This window comes from Melospiza georgiana, chromosome 12, assembly GCF_028018845.1.
Source record: "Melospiza georgiana isolate bMelGeo1 chromosome 12, bMelGeo1.pri, whole genome shotgun sequence".
Taxonomy (NCBI): Eukaryota; Metazoa; Chordata; class Aves; order Passeriformes; family Passerellidae; genus Melospiza; species Melospiza georgiana.
In genome coordinates, this window is record NC_080441.1 from 6,049,746 (window position 1) to 6,071,356 (window position 21,611).

Genomic DNA, 21,611 nt, shown 5'->3' on the forward strand with positions numbered 1-21,611 from the left:
ATAAGGCCTCATTTTCCTCCTGTTCTCCCTGTGGGTCCCTGACCCACATTCCCACTGCCACCCCAGTATTTAGCTGTGCCATCCATCCATGAATCCCTCAGGCACTGCCTGCAGCAGGAGCCTCATTCCAGGGCTGCTGAAAACTCCCAGAGGCTGCAGGACAGAGGGTTCCTGCCCTCACTCCTCAGGAACCCTCTGCCTTTGCTCTGGAAATGCTCTTGGGCAATCCCAGCACCAAAGAGGTTAATCCAGGTTCCTGCGCATGAAAACCAAGCCAGAAGAAGGGATATTTCAGCTCTTCAAGCTGCAAGAGACAGCAATCCAAACAGACCAGGGGTTCAGCCATGTCCCACTCAGAGCAGCAATATTTTAATCAGCACTGATTTGCAGATCTTTGCAATCACAGCAATATTGAAACAACTGTGGTTTCCAACAAAGGCAAAACCAGGCTTGGGAGGGACAGGGGGGAGCTCACCCTCTCCTGGCAGCTCAGCATTTCACACTAGAGCAGGGAACAATGCTGCAAAGCAGGAGCTCAAAAGTGACATACCGCCCTCCTTCACTTTCTTATCCGTCAGCTCAGATTTTCCTCATCCCCAGTTCCTGGAAGGCTCTCTTTGTAATTAACTTCCAGGAACACGTGAGCCCCGCTGTGCTGTGAGTTCCTCGGCAGCAGAGGCAGCTGAGCAGCACAATCCATGGGAAGCTGCTGAGTTGGTGCTGCCCTCACCCAAGGTGTCCCTGGGTGTGGGGACACGGATGGGCTCTCCAGGGAGGGCAGGGCCTGAGCACACCTCAACCCCCAGGAGCTCCTCCTGCGTCAGCCCTTGCGGCTCCCCCAGCCCCGGGATTTTGTTCAGTCCAGGTGCACTTTTTATTGGATTTTGTTAAATTAAACATGTGATCCCATTTTATCTGACCCGGCTCTGAAGTCTCCCAGGCCCAGGCAAAATTTTGCTGCCTCAGCTTTTCATTTCCATGTTTATTTACTGCCTTTCAGATCGCCTGGGCTGCACGGTGCAGCCTCTGATGAATAAATAACGGGTGCCCTTCCAGGCCACATTGATTAGATGGATTTAATTAACGAGCCCAGCTCCCCCTGAGGACTATCCCAAGTAAAATACTGGAACCAGCCAGTGTGTTACAGCGCCAGGACCTATTGATTTACGGGAATATGAACAAGGGATCATTTAGTGACTTCATCGATGCCATAACAAGAGGCTGCAAGGGGCTGGGTCACAGCTGGTTCATCACAGGGAGATTGTTCCCTCCCATTGCTCAGCAAATTAGTGCCTGCAAACATCCATCCATCCATCCATCCATCCATCCATCCATCCATCCATCCATCCATCCATCCATCCATCCATCCATCCATCCATCCATCCATTCTCCCCAGCCTGGCTGCACCTGTGTGCCCAGGGGAACAGGGACCTGGAGCAGCTGGCTCAGTCTCAGTGGGATTGAGCACACACGTGCGCTGGAAAACACAGGGGGAAAAAAAGGCAAAATCCTGAGGAGAGCACAGTGGGGGTTTCTCCACACCAAGGTGAAACCTGGAGCTTTGCTGGGAAGGGGGAGCAGGGCAGGAACACTGAACCCACGCTGGGCTGGCGTGGAGGAGCTGCCAGCACCAGCCTGAGCCCCCGTGTGCCCAGGACCATCCCTCTAAAGGGGACAGTGTGTGACAGGGCACTGAGCCCAGCTGTCCCCCCCCAGCTCCATGGCAGACAGCAGATCCGTCACAGACCTTGGAGAAGGTGCCACGCGGGTTTATTAATTAGTCCATTAAATTATCGCAGAAGTAATTGAGACCCCGTGTTCCTGCTGCAGGTCCCTCCCTGCCAGCCGTGGCACGGGCAGGAGCCGTGACACGGGAGCGGATAATGAGCTGCCATGGGGAGCATCCAGTGCCACCTGCCCTGTCCCCGTCCCCGTGCCCTGGCCCTGTCCCCGTGCCGCCTGCCAGCCTCGTCGCGGTGACAATCGTCAGGTTTTAATTAGTCTCCAACACGACTCCTGTCACAAACACTCTGCTGGGGGTTGTTTGTTTTAATTTGATCAGGGACAGGCACAGAGAGGAGGGGGAAGAAGGAAGGTAATTAAATTTGACTAAAAATCTTGGAATGCGATTAAAGCGGATGTCCTCATTTGCATAATCCGCTCCCCGCGGTGCCCTGAACTGCCACCAGTTTGTTGTGACACTCCCGAGGTGTTCCACAGCAGCCGGGTGGGGATGGCAGAGTCCCAACAGGGGACAGGGGGACACCGGGGTGTGCTGCTGGGGGCACGACACCAGGGCCACGCTGACAAGGCAAATATCCAGCTGTGCCTCCAGATCCCAGCCTCGGGAATGCTCCTGGAGCTGTGGTTCAGGCCCCAGCACAAGCAGGAGGTGGTGGAGGGTCAGAGCAGGTGTCTCTTCTCAACAACTTCTGCCCTTTGGTGCTTCCCTTTCCCTACTTGTGTTTTCCTGTTTAACATGGAGAAAATGGTGCTCCCTGCTTCGCTGTCCGTAGAGCAATTACCTGTAATTATTTCTGCTCATTGGCAAGCTGTCACTAATGATGTTTGCTAAAGATTTGATTATTATTGCAAATGTTGCTTCTACATCTGGACTTGGGGCTGGGATGCTGGGGAAGTTTCTGGGAAAAGCGGGTTTTCCAGGAAGGAGCTGTGCTTTATGGAGATATCTCAGTTGGAGCCAGAGGTTGTGACGCTGTTGGGGTGGGGTTTGTTTGGTTGGGGAGGTTTTTGTTATCTTGATAAAATAACAAATGTGATAAACTCACACCAGGCGACAAACAGGAGTTTGATGAGAGACAGTACAAATCCTGGATGGTTTGGGAAGAAACATGAAATGCCACCAGCTCCTGGCAGGGCTGCAGAGGCAGGGAAAACACCCAGGGTGGAACTGCCTTTTCTAGAGGCACTGAGGGAGCAGTGAGAGCAGGGCAGGGCAGCAGGAGCTGCTCGCCTGCCAGCTGTCCCACAGCACACAACTGCAGCAGGTGATGTGATGTGCTCCTGCCCTAGAAAGCCTCTCATAGCCCCCAGCAGAAAGAGGATGTCATGAGAATGATCCGCACTTGGGAGCAGGATCAGTCTGTTGTTACCATGGAGTGCCCTGGGAGTGCCTCGATGCTGCCCCAGTTTCAGCTGCAGCAGCACTGAGGATGGAGCAGCTGGGGAGGATAGGATCCCCTCCTGACCTCTGCAACCACAGCGAGGGATCTGCAGGGTGTCATCATTCCAGCTAAAAAACCATGGGACTGGCACAGGAACTGTCACTGAAAGGAGAGCTGGAGCATCCTCTGAGCACCTTGCCCAAATATCCTTCCATCCTCTTTTGTAGCTGTGCCTCTAAACCATCCCTGCTTCTAAGAACAACTTGGTCTCCTGCTTCCTTCAGCACCTGGGTGTTCCCCTTGCCACCAGGACTGTCTGACTTCACTTACCTTCAGGATCTGGTCAGATTTGTGCAATCTGTTTCCAGCATGACTCTGCCTGTGTTCCTTTTTAAGCTTTCACAGTCCCAGTTAAAGCAATGTTATCTCCCATTTGCCCCCTTCTATCTCTTTTCTGCCTGAAGGATCTTCTGCACCTGAGGACAGAAAAGGAATGCAGAGCCCAGTGAGGTGCCTTGGGCTGGGAGCTGCAGATGGATAATCTGTGTTCTGGAGCGGGCTGATCCTTTGGGATTCCTGCTGGGACCACTCACCATCCCACAGGACACAGGGCAGGCCCATCTCCAAATTGGGTGTGGGCCAGGAGTGGGGCCTGGCAGGGGCAAACTCTGCATGTGTTCATAGCCCTTTCTTTTATGTAAAGATGAATGGTTTTGTCCCAAATCTCTGTCAGTGGAGTCAGGCAGGGAGGATGCCTGAATTCCCATCTTGTCCATGACCAGCCAATGTCCGTTCTGCAGGAACGCTGAAATCAGAGTGCCTGTTTGTGTGACTGCCAGGCCAGGCAGGTGGTGTGGTCTTCATCCAGAGATGGGGAAAAAGCTCCAGGGAAGCCAGGCCTGAGTGAGAACTGAGGGCTCATCCCAGTGGCAAACAAAGCAAAAGGAAAAGCTGGTTTGGTTTGCTCAAACACAAAGTTATCCTGGTGGGAAGGGGCCTGCCCAGCCATGCTGCACTGCCTGGACATGACTGCAGAGCTCTGCCATGGAGGTCACACCTTTGCAATCCCAGGATATAAATCTATGAGGTTGCACAAGCCTTCCCCAAGCCCCTCAGGGTCTGCATTGTAATATTTGCTGGGCTGCACGACCCAGAGGCTGAACCCGTGGTGGGAGGTGTCCAACAGCCCTACATCATCCAGGCTTGGGAGGAGATGCAGTCCCAGGAGCTGGACCAGGACTGCTGCCAAAGGGTGGGAAATTCTTGGACCACTAACAAAGCTCATGTTGAGAAATACAGCCAGAGTGTAAAGATGCTGTGACAGCAGGGGGTGGGTGACTGGACTGGGCATCACTTGTTTCTCCTGGGTTTATTTCTCTCTCTTCATTAGCATTATAATTTTTTTATTAATTGCTAAGCTGTTCTTAACTGACAAAGTTTCCCTTTTCTTTCCTATTTCCATCCCCACATGGGGAGGGCGGTGGGAGTGAGTGGCTCTGGTGCTGAGCTGCTGCCTGGGGTTAAAAAGCCAAATCTGAGTGCAGGAAGAGAAACCAGTTCACTCCTATCCCCTGAGAAAGTTATTCCAGCCCACTGGAAGCCCCCCAGCATGAAGATATTGCTTAAATCCCCTGGGACAAGAGGGTTTCTCCTGGCTGGGGCTGATTTAGGGCAAGGGGAATATTCTGCCCATGGAGACAGAGAAGCTGCAGTGCCACGCGGGCCCTGTCCTGGCAAAGAGGTAAATTTGAGAAGGGTAGAGGGAGGTAAGTGGGGGAAGGTAGGTGCTGTAGGTGAGGTAGGAGGGTGAGGCAGGTAGACTCTACCACCAGGTGCTACCTGTGCACTGAGAGCTGTGGTTGAGCCTTTAAAGATCCTTCTGCCAGGGCTGAGGTAACAGCCCAAGGATGCCAGGGATGGGCAAATGGTCAGGCTGGACAAGCATCACTCCTGTGCTGGGGATGGCCCACACAGCCAGCTGGGATGGCTGCAGCTTCTCAGAATCATTATTCATTTTCCCCAGATGCACATTTTCAAGTACCTTTAATGAAAGACAACCGTGCATGTTCCTCCCTGTAATTGGGCTGTTTGCACTCTAAATACAGTACAGCTTCTACCTGACTGGCTAATAAGGAATGATTTCCTCTCCTTTTATCTCTAATTAAGCCAAACTGAGCCTGGCATTGCTGCTCTACAATCATTTCCCAATGCAGGGGTTTGTTAGGTTGTAGGGACTGGCTTTTATAAGGTTTGAAAAGATTAATCTGTAATAATGTGCAGGGAGAAAACATAAATCTCTGTTAATGAAACTTGGAGGATTTCAGTAAGAAATTGATTTTACATGTGTGTGTCTGCAAAGCAGGGGTTGGAGGAAAAGAGTTTTGGACTGATCAGGTGATGGTGGTGAGGGGAGGCAGATTTGGGAGCATGGCTGGGGTGAACCCAAAAGCCCTGGGATGGCTCCAGCCAGCTTTGCAGAGGCTTTGGGGTATTATTTGTGTTTGCACCCAGCGCAGCATGGTGCAGGGGGTAGGGAACTCTTCATTCAGTCTGCTGGGGACTTGGGGATGGGGACGATGTGAGGCAGGACAGGGTCCCTGTGGGAGTGGGGGTCCCTGAGAGCTCACTCCCCTCCAGCAGTGGATGCCTGGGTGGCTCTGTGGTGCTGCCATCCCGCTGGGACCCTGGAGGAAGAGATTCCAGCTCGGCCTCCATCCCAGGGTGGGGAGGGTGCCCTCTCCATCCCAGTGCTGCAGCCCTGGCCATGGTGGATTTGGGATGAGCCAGGGTTGCCCCAATACCTCTGCCCATTAGTGCTAAAAGCCAGAGCAGTCCTGCTGCCAATTCCAAGCTCAGAGAGGATTCCTTCCTCTCCAGGCTTTAATCTTGCAGCCTTCATCACCATCATCTTCATCTACTCCAGCATGCTCATTCCCATCACTACTTCCAAAACAGCAGCCAGAGGTGTCTCCTCCAGGGAATTCAACAGCACAATGTGGCTCTTCTTCATCAGCAGCACTGCTGCTGGATGCTCATCTTCCTCCTGAGGGTGCTCTCCCTGCTGCAGGTGACAATGCCAGGAGAGCCCCAAACCCTGGCAGGGCCCTGGAGCACAGCTGGATGTGGAAAACGCTGGGTTTGAGTCTCTTCACCCACACAGGGGCTGCCCCAAGGGCACACATTGCTCAGCACTGGGCTGCTCCAGTGCTGGAGAAGCCCTGAACATGGAGGTTTCCTCATCAGCCAGCAGAACTTGTTAGTACTTTATTAACTGCATGGATGGGAAGAGCAGCCCCAATCCAAGTCAAACAACTGCTGCGCTTTCATATGATACAAAACAAAAGTCCCTTAAATACAAAATACCAGCTGTAAGTGAGCATCACCTGATGCTGAGCTCTGACACCAGAGTTATATATTAATATTCCACCTGTACAAGTATTTATAGATTAAAAAAAAGAAACACTTTAAAAAAATATCAGGAGAAAATTCACTCCCCCACATGTTAGTTATATTTTTATATATATATAAAATACATATATATAAAAGCACAGACTAGAGGCTGACTTGTGCTTTTCTTTTTACCAAAAGACAGACAGCTATGGCCAAACTGACACTGGGGGTCCCCAGCTCATGGGTCGTGTTGCCTTCCAGTTGGAACGACGTCTGGGAATTTGGGTCCCTGCCTGAATGGAGAAACCAGGTCATGTCCTGGGTGCTGACAGCTCCAGTGAACAGTTCCTTCATGAAGGGAAGGAAGGGGTGGAAAGGGGAATGGATGTCTGTGCAGGGAGTAGGTGGGCATGGGCCATGTGTAGCTGCCCAAAGAGGGGTGAATCCCAAACAACTGTCCTTCCTGACTTCCCTCCTCCCTCTCTGGGTACAGCCCTCAACAATGAGGGCAGCACAAAGGGGGAGCTGCTCTGGGGAGTGTCTCCCCACCAAGGCATTGCCCCTTCCCACCTAGGCACAGCTGCTCCAGGGCTCCAGAGTGTCCTGCCCCATGCAAATAATGGGTTGGCTGGTTGAGGATGGCCTTGGCTTGGAACATGGTCCATGCACCCCTCCTCTCAGTGACACCCAGTGCAGAGAGAGGGCTTTTAGCCAAGGAAGAGCAAGGCACAGGAGTACAGGGCTGCTTCTTCCATGCATTCAGCACCAACGCTGCAACAGGTTCCATCTGCCCCTCCACAGGGGCTGGCACCTATGTATCTATAGGCAGCCCCCTCCTCCCAGAACAGCAGCCTCTTCCAGTACCACACAGTGACTCCCTGGCTGTCCCCACCGGGTGACACTGCACACACAGTCCCCCTTCACTGCCCACCCTCACTTCCCACCCCTGCACTGCGACCTGCAGACACGGCCCCGCTTTCCCTGCTCGCTCCTCCCGCCTCACTCCACGCTCCTTCAGCCCTGCTGCTGCTCCTGGCTTGTGTGGGGGCCCCAGCTCCTGCCACAGGCTGCATTCAGGGGTCACCCCATGGCCACTCTTTCCCTCTGCTCCCCCACTTCTCCTGTGGGACACCACGGCTGCCCCTCTGTGGCCACCCTGCCCCGCAGCACCTGGGCCGTGGCACGGGACTGCCCAGCCTGGGGTGAAAGGGTGTTTATAAATATGTGCCTCTGTCTCCCTCCACGGGCACTGCACCACACCGTGCTTCCTGCTGAGAGCCCCAGTCCGGATCCAATGGCAAGTCCACGTCTGAAAGGACAGAGCATCTTCCTGCTGCCTCAGATCTTTGTCTCGGGGCCGACGGGACTCAGGGCTGGGAAGGAGTCTCGGATCCTCACCAGCTCCATGGCACAGAGGTGGCCAAAGACCTTGTTATACCACTCGGGAGACCGACCCCTGGAGAAGAGAAGAAGCAGGAGGGGGTGAGTGGCAGGAGAGGCCCTGGCAGTACCATGGAGCAGCACATCCTGCTGCTGCTGCTCCACGCCCTCCCAGAGGGTCCCGTTACCTGAGGTCAGCCCTGCAGATGTGGGTGACCCGGGAGCGGCCCATGGCGCCGGGCTCGATGAGGTACTGGGACGTCAGCACGATGGCCTTGACACCTCCCTCCACCGGCACCTTGTCGTGCTCCACCGAGAGGGAGCTGAGCAGGCAGGCTCCCCGCGGCAGGTCCGTGCGCCAGCGCCTGCGACACAGCGGCCGTCACTGCCTGCCCTCCATGGCATCACACCCCACAGAGCCCAGGAAAGGAGGAGGAGGAGATGGGGCTGGAGCAGAGGAGTGTAGGACTGTGTCTCAGTGGGTTCTTTGTGTCCACTCTGGCGAGCTACTGACCCTACCCCACACCATCTTACATAGACGAAAGGAAAAGATCGAAAGCGCTTTTTTCCACATGGGGACAGATGTCCTCTGTTTGTTGAATTGCTAGGAGACACCTCAGGCTCTGGTGACTCCCCAGGTAAGAAAGAGGGCATGGCCTGATGGCAGGAGACTTTTATACCCGGGGGGAATAGGGGGGCAGAGGAGGAGGAGGAGCACAAACAGTGGGATACCAGTCAGGAGTGGCGAGGGGTAACCCAGGAAGAGACCACAGGGGGGTACTGGGGTGGGTGAGAGAAAGACCATGTGATGGGGGAAGAACAAACCATGTGATATAACATCAACTATTCAGTGCAATATAAGGACCACTCAGTGCAAAACAACAACTAAATTAACTATTCAGTGCAATACAACAGAGGGGATGTGCCCCACCGAGCCCCCCTCACCGGAGCACCATGCAGTCCCTGCGCGGGTGCGGGGCCATGCTGTCTGTCACATAGTGGTACACCTCCATGTCCTTGTCCAGAGCCTCCACCACCCTGCTCTGCAGCAGGTCCTCGTCCCACAGGTGACGCTCCCGCAGCACCCGGTGCAGCACCGTGGCAGGAGGGGCCTCGACATCCGTGCAGACCTTCCACAGGCGCAGAGGGTTCCCGTCCCCAACCTGAGGGGACGAGGGCAGTGTGACACAGACTGTCCCACAGGACCCCCAGTGCTAACCCCTGAGCAGCTGCACTGATGGCTCCCACTGTCCCATCTGCTGGCTAGTGACGGATGGGGTGGGACCTGCTCTGGCTGCTGCAGAGGTCATGCCATACACATTTCCCTGCATGTTCTCAAGCCCCTCCACAAAAATTTACCTTTTTGCAGGACAGCTCCGTGTTCAGAGGCCCTGGAGTGCTCAGCCATCCCTTGAATTTCTCTGACGACTCTTTGAGCAGGTTCTGGACACTCTGCTCAAAGTAGGAGTGTAAATCCTTGCTCTCTCCCTGGCACACCAAGTCAGCCAGGGGATGGGGATAAGCATCTGCAGCCATATAGGAGCTGCTCAGCTGCAGCAAGATGTCATGGGAGACCTGCAAGCCAAAAGCACATGGATGTTCAGTGAGGCAGAGAGATCTTGTGGGGACTTTGTGAGTGGTCCTGGACAGAGAGAGAACCAAAACTCATTCCCCAAGGAGTGGGGAGGATGGACACACAGCCTGCACCACCTCCTGCTCCAGGACATAGCTGGGCTTGGCTCCAGGGTGAATGGCTGGTGGCTGCTGTCCCACTGAGGTGCTTCAGGACAAGTACCTGCCAGCAAGGTCACAAGTCCCATGGGCAGCGCAGGGCCGGGACACCATTGCCACCCACCTGGAAGAGCTTTTTGCAGTCGATGATCATGTGGGAGAGCCCCTGCGTGGCAGCCATGTTCTCATTGAGGTCCTTCTGGTCTGGCTTCCCCATGGTGCCCCTCTTGTGTATGGCCCTGTGGGGGATCAGGTAATGCTGGCACCAGTGGGCACCCCCTCATTTGTGTCACAGAGCAAAGCCAACAGCCCCCCCCCCGTGTGTCACCACTCCCCCTCCCACAGCAGGCAGTGAAGGAGCACTGGGCAGCTCAGCCAGCCCTTACCTGGGCGATGTGCTTTCCTTCTTGGACACGTTGAGGTGGAAGATGGAGGGGGCCAGGCACACAGCCAGGTTCCCAGCTGTCATCTGGTTCTCCTCGGCCGAGGCGATGTCGCTCAGGAAGTAGAGCAGGGTCTGCAGCACCTCCCTGTTCTCATCTGGCATGAGGATGATGGCGGCCTGCACCGCCTGCAGCCGCTGCTCCTTGGACACAACTGCGGGCATGAGACGGCGTCAGCGGGGCGTCCCCACGGCCACCACCACCCCCTGCATCCAAACAGGGGGACCCCTCCTCCCCAAAGCCCCCGAGGCGCCCCCAGGCTGGCCCTTACACTGGTAGATCTGCAGGAAGGTATCGGTGAGCTTGCTGGTGAAGATGGGCTCGGGCAGGTCGCGGAAGTATTGCTTCAGCAGGTCGGCCACGTCGTACGCCGACTGCCCCGAGTAGTCCACGTGCTCAGGGCTGGTCTCGTTCATGTGCCGGAGCGCCTGGATCCGGGACTTCACCCCGGACTTGCGGAAAATGCCAACCTGGCAGAGCAGAGCGGGGATCAGCGGGCACCGGCCTGGGTGGGCACCACTGGGACAGGCAAAGACTCCCTCCCAAAGGGATCATCCCTGAACCCAAGCAGACACTGAGTGAGGGATGGCCATGGGGATGCTGCTGGGTTCCCACGGACAATCCCACCCTCCTGCCTCAGCACACACCACGAGAGGTGAACAAAGGACCCCAAAGCTGTTTTTTCCCCCAAATCCCAGCAGCCACAGCCTCACCTGGTCCAGGCACTGGCTGCGCAGGTAGCGCATGGCCTGCTGGATGCTCTGGGGCAGGGGCTGCCCCGTCCGCTGCACGTTGACGATGGGTGGCACCCCAAAAACCATCTTGTCCCTGTAGTCAGGGACTTTACTGCGCTTCATGAACTTGGGGACAGTCCTGCAGAGTGGGACAGAGAGACATCAGTGCCATGATCGGTGCTCTCAGCACCTCCCCTCACAGAGAGAGCAGGATCCTAGGAATACACACACATAAACACATTTCTGCAGTATTTGCAATACAAGCAAGGCAGCTTCCCAGCAGGAATGGCTGCACCTTTTATTAAGCTAAAATAATTTTGATACTTGGCTATGAAAAGAAACCACTGTCCCACTCTCGTATGTTGCTGCAGCATTTTTAATGCTCCATGAACACCTGCAGCCCCCACAGTGGCAGATGATGCCAGGAGCCCCCCTGGAAGCCAGGGCGATTCCAGGAGCCTGGGGCTCAGCTCTGGCTCACACTTGTCAGAGCAGACAGCCTTTGGTTCAACTTTTCCCCCTCCACACCCTGAAGCTGCCCCAGGCTGGGGACACAGCACGAGCTGCAGCCCGTGGGCCCCATCCTGGTCCCCCTCTCCCCAGCTCACCACGTCCAGGCCTGCTTGTGGGGCACGGAGTACTTCTCCATGATGGCCGTGAGCCGGAGCAGGGAGCACTTCTGGAGCAGGTTGAGCTGGGCTGAGGACTGCCGGTTGATCTCCAGCGAGGCCGAGTTCAGGCTGGGCCGGTGCGAGTTCTGGAAGCTGTGCCAGCGCAGCTTTCTGGGGACACACGGGACATTCCCAGCTGAGGAAACGCCCACCGCTCTCCACTCCTTCATGGTTACTGCCACATCACCCTCCAGCACAGCCAAACTGGGTGAGGAAAGCCAGAGAGCTCGGCACTAGCCGTAGCTCTGCTGGGGAGAGCCCCGGGGAATACTGGCACAGCGGAGGCTGCGTTTACACTCGTTATTAATTAATGAAAAACCTTTTAATCGCGGGTCTGTGCAGGCTGAAGTGCTGGCAGTGCTGGCAGCGGTGGCAGTGATGGCAGCGGTGTCCTGCGGCCACCAGAGCGCACCCGCGCCCCGCACAGCGCTGCCCTGCCCGCTCCGTGCGGCTCCGGCAGCGCTCCCGTCCCTCCCGCTCCTGCAGTCCGGGAACAGGCGATCATCCAGCCCCGAGGACGGGATCGGCCGCTGCTCCCTCCCCAGACCCACGGGCTGTGCACCCTCCCTGCTGCAGCAGCCCCGACCCCGGGAGTGTTCACGGCCAGGCTGGACGGGGTTTGGAGCAATTCGGTCTGGTGGAAAGTGTCCCTGCCCATAGTGGAGGGGCGGAACGAGATGGTCTCGATGGTCCCTTCCCACCCAAACCACCTCGGGACTCTGTGGTACCTGCAGGGTCTGGTGAGGGATGCTCCTACCCCCGAATCCCGGCGCTCCCGTGTCTCGATCTCTTCAGCCTCGTTGAGGGAGTTCCCAGTGCTATCAAAGTCACTGGCAGAGGTGCCAACATCCGACATGGACTGTTCTTCGAAATGCAGGTTGGAGGGTTCCCCTCCCGAGTCCGACTCCTCCTCATCCTCCTCTTCGTCGCCCCCTTCCTCTCCATCCAGGCCAGGGGAGACGGCTTTACACCAGAGCTCCACCTTCTTCTGCAGCATCCCCATCTGCTGCAGGATGTCGTCGAGGTTCTTGAAGCTGACCTCCCCGTCCTTGCAGAAATCCTCGCTGCTGCCGAAGTCCGGCACGTTGTCGTAGACGCTGACGCGGCTGCCCAGGGAGCTGCAGGAGCCGCGGCGCCGGCGGGCGAAGCCCCTCGGGGAGGACGAGCCCTCCACGCTGCTGCTGCTGCCGCCCCCGCCCAGCCCCACGGCCGCGCTCCCAGCGCCCCAGTGCGTCAGGGAGCCGCCGGCCAGGGGACACAGGCTCTCGATGGACAGGGATTTGGGGAAGGTGCCGGGCTTGTGGTCACAGGGGATGTAGACCAGGCAATCGCCATGGCGAGCCCGGCGCTGGCACTCGGCAGCAGCCCAGGCACCGCCGGCGGCAGGGGCTGTGTCTGTGTCGTAATCCTCCAGATAAACTCCACCGCGTTTGGGGTCAGAGCTGCCCTTGGTGCCCCCGGGGCCGAGCAGGCGGTTAGTCCTGTATGATACCGAGAAGAAGTGCTTTTTGCTGTGGAAAGGGGCAGGTGTCCCTCTTTTAGAGGAGTTGGTCCTGGTGGCTGCAAGGTCCCCATCACCCGTCAGAGAGCCCCATCCTGCCGGGAGAGTGGCGCTGCTGTGTGGAGCCACCCTCCCGTCTGGGCTGGCTTTCTCCTTGTCCTTCCTCCGCAGGGACTCGATCCGCTTCAGGAAGCTCCGAGACCGTCGCTTCTTCACCTTCTCCTTGGCGGCCTCTCCCTGGCCCGAGGGCTGCTCCGGGGCAGAGCCCTCGCTCTGGCTGCAGCTGGAGGCGGTGGCAGCGGCACGGAGGGGGGACAGGGGCTGGGATGGCACGGCTGCAGTGCCCAGCGTGCCACCCACGCTGCCCACACTGCCCGTGCTGTGCAGGGACGTGGCCTCGGGGTTGGTGCTGAGGTCTGTGAGGACGCTCTCGCGGCTGGACACCGGGTGCATGGTGCAGCTCAGGGCCCCCGAGCCCTGGGACACAGCATCGGCGGACCCCACCCGTGACCACCTTTTGCTGTCCCTCTGGTAGGACCACCGGGTGCTGATGGCAAAGTCAACTTCCTCCTCAGAGTCTTCATTCTGGGTGGTTGAGAACAGGGGATGATGATCAATCGGTTGGAGCCACTGAGGGTCAGCACATCCCCCCACCTCAGAGGGGCACGGCCACCAGCATGGCCCCAGGTGGGAAGGAGAGCAGCGGGGTCTCCCCCTAAGCCATCTCGGGAGCCCTTTGGCCTCCAGAAGCCACTCTGTGCCTAGGGCAGTCCCAGAGCTCACGAGGACACTGCCCCACATTGAGCACATGATCCCCTGCACCCCTCAGCCCCTCACTTGCCTCGAGCATGCAGGACTTACCTGTTTACGCTGAAAGTGAACATCCAGCTTCATGGAGGCACAGGTGTTCAGGGTCATCAGCCTCCTGCAAGAAACAGAGTGCCTTTACCCTGGCCCCAGCCCCTGCCCCAGCCCTGCTGCAATCACAGGGATGGCTTTGGCTTCTTTTGATTTTCCTGCCTTAGAGCCTTGGCTGTGTCTGTCACCTGCTGCTTTGAGTCCACAGTCAGAGGGACATCTGACTAACAAGGGGACAATGCCAGCAGATGGTAGCCCAAGCCAGACAATGCCCATGCCAGCTGCTGTGGCAAGTGGACAGGGGTGGTCAGCTCCAGACACTAAAGCAAAATCACCTCAGAAGCTCCTGTGCCCCAGACAGGGAATGACTAAAGGACCTGAAAGCTCAGAGAGGGAGGGACAGGCAGAGACCTCCCATCACCTCCTGCCTCACTGCACCCAGGCAATGGCACGGGGATCCCCTCCTGCCCAGCACAGCAGCCTCTCTGCTGGGAAACAAATAGGAAACAGACCCCGTTCCTGCCTTTTCTCTGCTCTGGGTGGGAGGGACAGCATGGAGCCAGCGCAGGGACATGGCTGTGATGATGTGTCCCGAGAGCCAAGGCAGGGCTGAGTCACAGCACCGAGTGACACACAGCCCATCCAGGCTGACCATGGGTCAGTGCCCTGTTGTGGGTGCCAGCTCTGCCTTGCTCTGAGTGCCCTCATGCTGCTCCCTGCACTCCAGCCCTGCACAGCTCCCAAACCTGCAGCTGCAGCAGTGCCGTGCTCAGGTGGAAACCGGGCTGGGCTGCATTGCCTGGAACTGGGACACCCAGCATCACATGGAGCATAAAAACCTCCTGTTTCCCTGGAACCACCCAGCACCAGCAATGTTCCCTGATCTAACAACCGAGTTCTTACTGCAGAGGGAGTGACAGTACTGGAGCAGACTCTGAGCCCAGCCAAGGTCAAGGCAGGCACCCTACTAAGCCCACCACCACATCAGGCACCCCTGAGCCCACCACCACATCAGCCTGGGCCGCTGTCCTTGTCTGTGCCACATTCCCCCCGCTGATTCCATGTGATGGGGGACAAGGGAGTGTTACCTGCACAGGGATTTGAGGGAATCCTGGTCCAGGAAGCTGTGGTCCTTCTTCACAGCACTGATGTCAAGAGGGAATAATGACTCTGGGGAAGGAAGTGACATCAGTGGCAGATCCCAAGCCAGCTGCTCCACCAGGACAAAGGGCAGCAGTGGGCATGGGAAGAGGAGGAGAAGTGGCTGGAGATGACCCGGAGGTGGGGTATGCCCAGTGTCCATGGGCATGGCTCTTCCCAGGTATGTTAGGTGAGGGTGATATGGAGGGCCTCCATTCAGTTCCCTGCTCATCCCTGAGCACAGACAGCTCTGCTGGGATCATGCATGTGGGACCTGCACCTTCAGCCCCAAGGGTCTCAATCCATCTGTCCACGAAGCCACGGAGTGTGATCCCCACGGGAAGGGAAACAGAGGGAAACACTTGGAGGATGTGGGAAGTTCTGTGGCCAGAGGCTGGAGAAGGGCTGGCTGATCCACAGACTGCAGCACCAGCAGTGCTCCCCAGTGCCCAGCTGTGAGCACTGTCTGGGGCCAGCACCTGGGGCTGGGCATGCCGGCAGGAACACGTGCGGGCTGCCCCCCGAAACAGGCCCTGGCAGCAGACGGGCTGCTCACGGAGCCACCCGCGGGGATGGCTGCCGGGGGCGGGGGCAGTGCCCGGCCGAACAATGGGCCCGGCTGCGGCCGCCCCAGCCCCGCTTCCCGCTATTGTCCGGCCGGACGGGGCCGGCTGCAGCCGCTGCTCGCCCCGCCGGGACCAGCATCCCCCCGGGGCTTCCAAGCACACAGCTGGGCTGTGCGAGCACCACCGCAGCCACCCTGCTACCGCCCTGGAGCTGGGAGTGGGAACGTGGTCTGCTCCGGGCTGGGTGCTCGGAAGGACGGGCTGGAGCTGGGCAGGGGTTGTGGGAGTGGGGAGGGATGGAAGGAGGGAGAACATGCTCGCTCTCCACGTTACCTACACTGGCTGCCCCTGTGCTCCCACCCACGGCAAACACTCCCTGAACCACTTCACAGCTGATGGCTCTCCAAAGCCTGGCTGCCCTTGGCCAAAGCAGCCGCCCCAGGATTCCTCAGAGCCCTGCCTGAAGGGGAAAAGTTCAGGAATGCAGGGAAGTCAACTGGCTGGTTCTCCAGGCCGTGGCCGAGGGCTCAAAGTGTAACAAACAATCATATAATCAGCGAGCAATCCCCTCTGTCCCCTCCTCTCCCTGGAGCTGTGGGCGCTGTCCCTGCAGCCCCCCTTGGAATCTGGCTGGGATGGAGGCCCTGGGCAGGCACAGAGCAGGGGCAGGGCAGGGGCAGCTCTCACCTTCGTACAGCTGGGCATACTGGGGGAACCCCGCTGCCCGCAGCCAGTCACACGCTTCCTTGGCTTCAGCTTCTGTAAGAGAGCAAAGAACCGGCCTGAGCACCCTGCCAGCAGCAGCAACGCCCTGAGAACACAGCCCACACCCCAGAGCCCTGACCCCGAGCCCATGCTCCATGTGCACAGAGCAGAGATGTGTGGCTGCAGAGCCAGGGCTCCTGGGCAGACACAGCTCAGCTGCAGCTCTCTGCCAGCACTGGGCAAAGAGCAGGAGGTGACAGTGGTGCCACCTGAACGACAGGGCCACAAGATGCAGTTTTAACCTTCTGATGAAACGTTTTGTTTCTGAACCCTCCAAACCAAACACAGTTCTTGGCCTGGCAGAGGAGGAAGATCTTATTTTGTAATCATCAGGTCAGAGCTCATGAAAGCTCAGTGCTGATCACTTCTGCAAACATCCCTGAGCAAAGCTGCCAAAGAAACCCTTCCTCCCCACCTCCTTCCCACCACCCAGCCTTCCCCACCTCTCCTTTCAAGCTGGTGTTTGTCCCAGTCAGCACCAAATCCCTGGTGGGGGTTCTTCACCCCTTGCCCAGCTGGTTCCCACCCCTCACACAGGGATCAGCCCTCGCCCAGATGAGCCCATTCCGCAGCCAGCAGCATTTCCTGGGAAATTCCTCCGGTTTAGAGAAACAGCCCAGAGCTCCTGCAGCCACAGCAAGGCATTGCCAAGAGTCAGCACCCATTGGCCCGATGACATTTCTGCTGCTGAGGGTGACAACATCTGACCTCAGGGGTAGAAAATGCCTTGGCAGCCTCAGGGGCTGATCTGTCCCTGCTGGAGGCACACAGTGGGCTGAGCCAGACCCACCCAGCACTGGAATACCCTGATTCCATCCCCATCCGCCCACTGCCTCAGCCCAGAGCTCTGGCTACACTTTGCATTCCCAATTCCAAACTTAAAAAAAGAAAAAAAAAAAAAAAAAAGCTCCAAATAAGCAGCTCAGTTCAGGACAGGACCAAGCCAAAGCCCTGGACCCAAATACTTGGCAAGTTTTGGGAAGAAGTTTTGGAATGAGCATCTGGATCCGGCTCCAAACCACACAGCTGTCATTAACCGTGCCATGAGTCCTGCCAAAACCCAGGGCTGACCCCTCCTGCCCCCAGCAGGGCTCTGACCCAGCAATCCCAGCGGAGAACTCAACCCCGGAGCTATCCTGGGTCAGCAGGTCCATGTGGAGCACCACATCCCTCCCAAAGAACCCAACACCCCACGGCGGGGCACCCCATGGCTGCATCTCTCCATCAGGAGGACACCGAGCCTGGTGGTCCCTGGGAACGCTCCCTGGCCATGCCAGCTCTGGAAGCAGATCCCTCCCACACTCCTGCAGTAGGCAGGACTTCCCACAGACCCTGCCAAGGCACCTGCCAGGTCCCACTCCTGCCCAGCTCTGCTCCCAGTGGGAATTCCATGGGGCCAATCCCAGCCAGCGACTGCATCTCCGTGTGCCCCAAGCCACGAGCAAAAGCAGCAATGTCCCACCTGTGCCATGGATGCTGCCCCAGGGACGGCTCAGGGCAGCAGCAGCAGGGCCCTGGCTGAGCTTACCCCTGCCCACAGCAGGGCTTAGCTGGCACCACAGCATGGCTGGGGCCACACCAGAGCCTGGGGACACCCAGTGTGACCACGGCCACCCCAGCCAGAGCCCAGGGCTGCAGCAGGATGCTCTGTCTGGGCAGGACTGGGCTCAGCCTCCCGTCACCGTGGTGGAAATGCGGAGTCAGAGCACGACATTTCCTTCCCTCCTCCACCCTCCCCACGCAGGGCTGGCGGGGGGCCAGGGCCCCAAACCTCCTCTCCTGTGCAGCAGCCAGCTCCCAGGCTCTGCCTGCTCTGGCAAGTCCTGCCTCCCCCCAGAGCCCCTCCAACATGGAGAATCCCCCTAGAGCAGGTGGATGTTTGACCAGCCCAGGCTGAGCCCTCCTGATGTTTCTGTGACAGAAGTGCTGTCACAGAAAAGGTTTCCAAGTGTCCTGTCCCAGAGGGAGCCAGCAGCCAGCTTCCTCCCCTTCCCACCCTTCCCATGGACGTGCTTTCCCAGGGAAGTGCAGGAAAGGCCAGGCAGGCAAACACTCCTGCTGTGGAATGCTGGCCACAGGGTCACCCATCCCAGCCCGGCTCCCAGCCCTCCCTGCCACCTCTCAGGAGCCTCACGGTCGGCCAGGGTGATGGGACCTGAGCCCAGCACGCATCCCTGGCTGCAGCCTCCACTGGGAATGCAGCCTGAGCCCAGGGATTGCTGCACACAGACCCAAGACCCTCCACCCTCCACCCAGCTCAGCCTGAGCCCCGAGCAGCAGTGACAGAAATGGGTCCCCAGCATCCCCAGATGCCAGGATTCCCTGATGTCTAATGTGGGCTCATCAAGCACTACAACCACCCTCAGCAGGGCACAGAGGGTCTCCTTGCCTCCACTGGTCAGGAAATAATTTCCAGCTTATAGCAACACAATAACTTTGAGATCTGCGGTTTAAATGGTGCAGAAATCATCCCACTCCAGCTGTATAGCAGGAAGAGCAGGCAGAGGGTACAGGCACAGTCCAAGCATCCCTGAGAAACAAGGGGACAAATCCCACCAGCTTCCTGGCTGCAGGCAGGGAGGGCAGACCAGCAGCCCCATTATGGTTCATGCTCCAGAGGAAGCTCTCCATGGGAGATGAGCCCTCAGGAAATGCATGGACAATCCCATGGGGGAAACCAGCACCAACACCTTCAGTGGGAAAAGCTCCCAGTGGTGCACAATCCTGTGGGCCACCAGAGAATCCTCCCCCAGCAAAGCCCCTGCCCTTGTCCAGCAGCTGCTGAGGCTGGAAGGTGTTTCCCAAGGAAAAGGTTTCCACAGCAAGAGGCAGAGACTGTAACCCCAGTGCTACCATGGTCCATCAGAAACACCCTGAGTGGGTCCAATCCCCCCAGCCTGACCCCTCCAGCACTCCCAGGAAGGGGTAGAAATCACAAATGAAGGAAGAGAAGATGTTCCCATTGTTCCAGAAGAAAAGGATGAAAACCAACAGGGAAGTGGAGAAAAAAGGACAAAGTTCCCCAATCTCCTTCTTGCAGTGATTCCACTGTGGCATTTCCCTGGGGTAACCACTGGTGACTCCAGCAGGAATGGCTCCTGGCTGTGGGTCTGATATTTCTATCTCAAGTTCTTTTGGTGCTCCATCCACCCCACTCTGGCCTGGAACAGGGAAAAAAGGGAAAAGCCCAGGACATTCTATAAAAGCTCTAAAACAAGCAACCTGGAACACTGGAGGCCAGCAGAATTACAGGCAGGAAAGCCACTTCCCAGAACCCCAGCTCTGCACTTTCACTTTAACAATCAAAACTGACAAGAAGTCCCAGGCCAGGCTCTCAGCTTCCCACAGCAAGGTTCCAAATCCCCATGAAACGTCCCACACAGCCAATTAGCGTGTGAGGAGAAAACCCCACCACAAAATTGCTCACATGTGACCTCATGGAAAGCTGGAAGCAGCTGCCTGGCACTGCGGGGGAAGCTTCAGCCCCAGCAGCAAGGGGAGAAAATTGCTCTTTTTCCTTTCGTGTTGGTGTGATTTCTTTCCATCCCGCCTGAAAGTAAAACTGCCTACAACAGGGGCTTTCCTTCCTGGCTATAAGCAGAAGTTTCTTGCCTGCTTTTTAAAGGAATGACAGAAAGTCCCAACTCCTCTCCTGAACCAGGGGGATGTGCCTTCAATGCTTGAGAACATGAGGAGCTGGAGCAGGTGTCCCATGGGAAAGGTGAATCCCACCAGGGAGAGAGGGACTGACTCTGCCTGGAGAAATCAGAGCTGCCTTCCTGAGCAGGGCATCTCTCCCACAGCAGCCTAGGGCCAATCCCAACCCTCCCAGGGGGGTTTGGAGGAAGCCTCCATGGTTCCACAGCTGGAACTCAGTGCCCACCCAGCTGGGCTCTTGGGGCAGGGCGCTCACAGAGCTCTACACAGCCACGGGCACCCCCTGCTTCCAGCTCCACTCGGCAGAGGGCAGAGATGTTGGAGCTGCCAGCACAGACATGGACAGGGCACATGGGCAGGAAGGAGGAATGCTCTTGGATGCCCTCCCAGACACGGTGTGTTTCCATAATTAACCTTCACACAGTAAATGGGTCCCACAAGCTTTGGGAACTGCTCCTTGCTATATCACCAATCGGGAATTGCTCAAATGCCTCCTGCACCTCCAGCCCTGAAATGTCTGCCCCAAGGGCATTGCTGCCTGGGGATGGCACCTGGCAAGGGGGATGGCAGCAGAGCCCTGTGCCACCCCCAGACAGCTGCTGGGAACATGAACACGAGGGACATTCAGGGGTAAAAATGATCCTAGAGGTTGTATGGGAATTGCTGGATGGTGTCTGTGAGTACCGGCTGGTACAACCCACACAGGGCAGGGAGACTGTGGCTGTTGGGTGTCTGGATCAGATCTGGATCATAATCCCTGCAGGCTGGGCACAGAGAACCCCCAGCAGCACCATCAGAGCCCCCCAGAGCTCTCCCCCACCTTATCTCTGCCCACTCATCCCTCCGCTGGGCTCCAGGGCTGTGTGTGACCACCCTTATCAGCTGAATGTGGTAGCTGTCATTTCCTCCCCTCAAACGAACCCAACAGCAGCCTCAGGTCTGGTTTACTCAGCCCTCCACGCCCACAGAGTGCAGAGCTTTGTGCTGCACCACGCAGGAACGCGGGCACCAGGAAACCGAGGTGAGGCTGCAGCACCCGTCCACACAAAAGGAGGCACCTGGAGAGGGGCCCAACCTGCTCAGAGAACACCTCTGCTTCCTCAAACAACACCCAGAACAACCTAAATTCAGGTTTGCAGCCAGTGCTGTTCTTAATGGAGATGAGAAGGAAGCACTGAAGCAGACATGTTAGCCACAAGAAATGACGTGTAGGATTATGGAATCGTGGAATGGTTTAAGCTGGGAAAGCTGTTTAGGATCGAGCCCAAGGCCACCACTAACCCAAGTCCCTTCTTCACACCAAAACACCTTCACAGACCCCACAGGGCAGGGCTGAACATGGGATGCACAGAAGGACTGAGTGCTGTGGGACGTGCCATCTGATGGACGCTGGCAGCAGGACACGGTGGGGTGGCACAGACCAAGTCAGTGTCCCCTGGCACTGCTGTGATGGCTGCGGGAGTGTCCTACAGCACATTACAGATTCCTGCTCCCCCAGGCAGCTCCTCAGGGTCCTGCAGCCCCTTGAGCCTGCAGAACACCTCCTCCCAGTAGCTCCAGAGCACTCGGGAGCAGGAGCTCTGTGGCAGCTCAGGGCTGCACGTCCCACTGCTCAGGCTGCAGCTGCAGAGCAGATGTCTGGGGGCTACA

At 57.5% G+C, this 21,611-nt stretch overlaps 1 protein-coding gene across 4 annotated transcripts in view; it reads right to left on the minus strand.

The window, feature by feature from the left end:
* Positions 1–6,413: 6,413 nt before the first annotated feature.
* Positions 6,414–21,611, minus strand: part of STARD8 (StAR related lipid transfer domain containing 8) — a 42,493-nt gene continuing 27,295 nt past the window's right edge. For 3 of the 4 annotated variants that reach the window (XM_058032999.1, XM_058033001.1, XM_058033000.1), the window contains 13 exons: positions 16,227–16,298; positions 14,922–15,003; positions 13,837–13,900; positions 12,203–13,560; positions 11,412–11,585; positions 10,783–10,942; positions 10,341–10,539; positions 10,013–10,223; positions 9,751–9,865; positions 9,255–9,470; positions 8,841–9,058; positions 8,084–8,260; positions 6,414–7,971 (listed from right to left, as the gene is read on the minus strand). In XM_058032999.1, the coding sequence (XP_057888982.1) occupies positions 7,854–7,971; positions 8,084–8,260; positions 8,841–9,058; positions 9,255–9,470; positions 9,751–9,865; positions 10,013–10,223; positions 10,341–10,539; positions 10,783–10,942; positions 11,412–11,585; positions 12,203–13,560; positions 13,837–13,900; positions 14,922–15,003; positions 16,227–16,298 (3,164 nt within the window). In that variant the 3' untranslated portion in view covers positions 6,414–7,853. Of the gene's footprint in view, positions 7,972–8,083; positions 8,261–8,840; positions 9,059–9,254; positions 9,471–9,750; positions 9,866–10,012; positions 10,224–10,340; positions 10,540–10,782; positions 10,943–11,411; positions 11,586–12,202; positions 13,561–13,836; positions 13,901–14,921; positions 15,004–16,226; positions 16,299–17,766; positions 17,898–21,611 lie in introns of those variants that run through there. The other variant, XM_058032998.1, reaches the window with a different exon arrangement.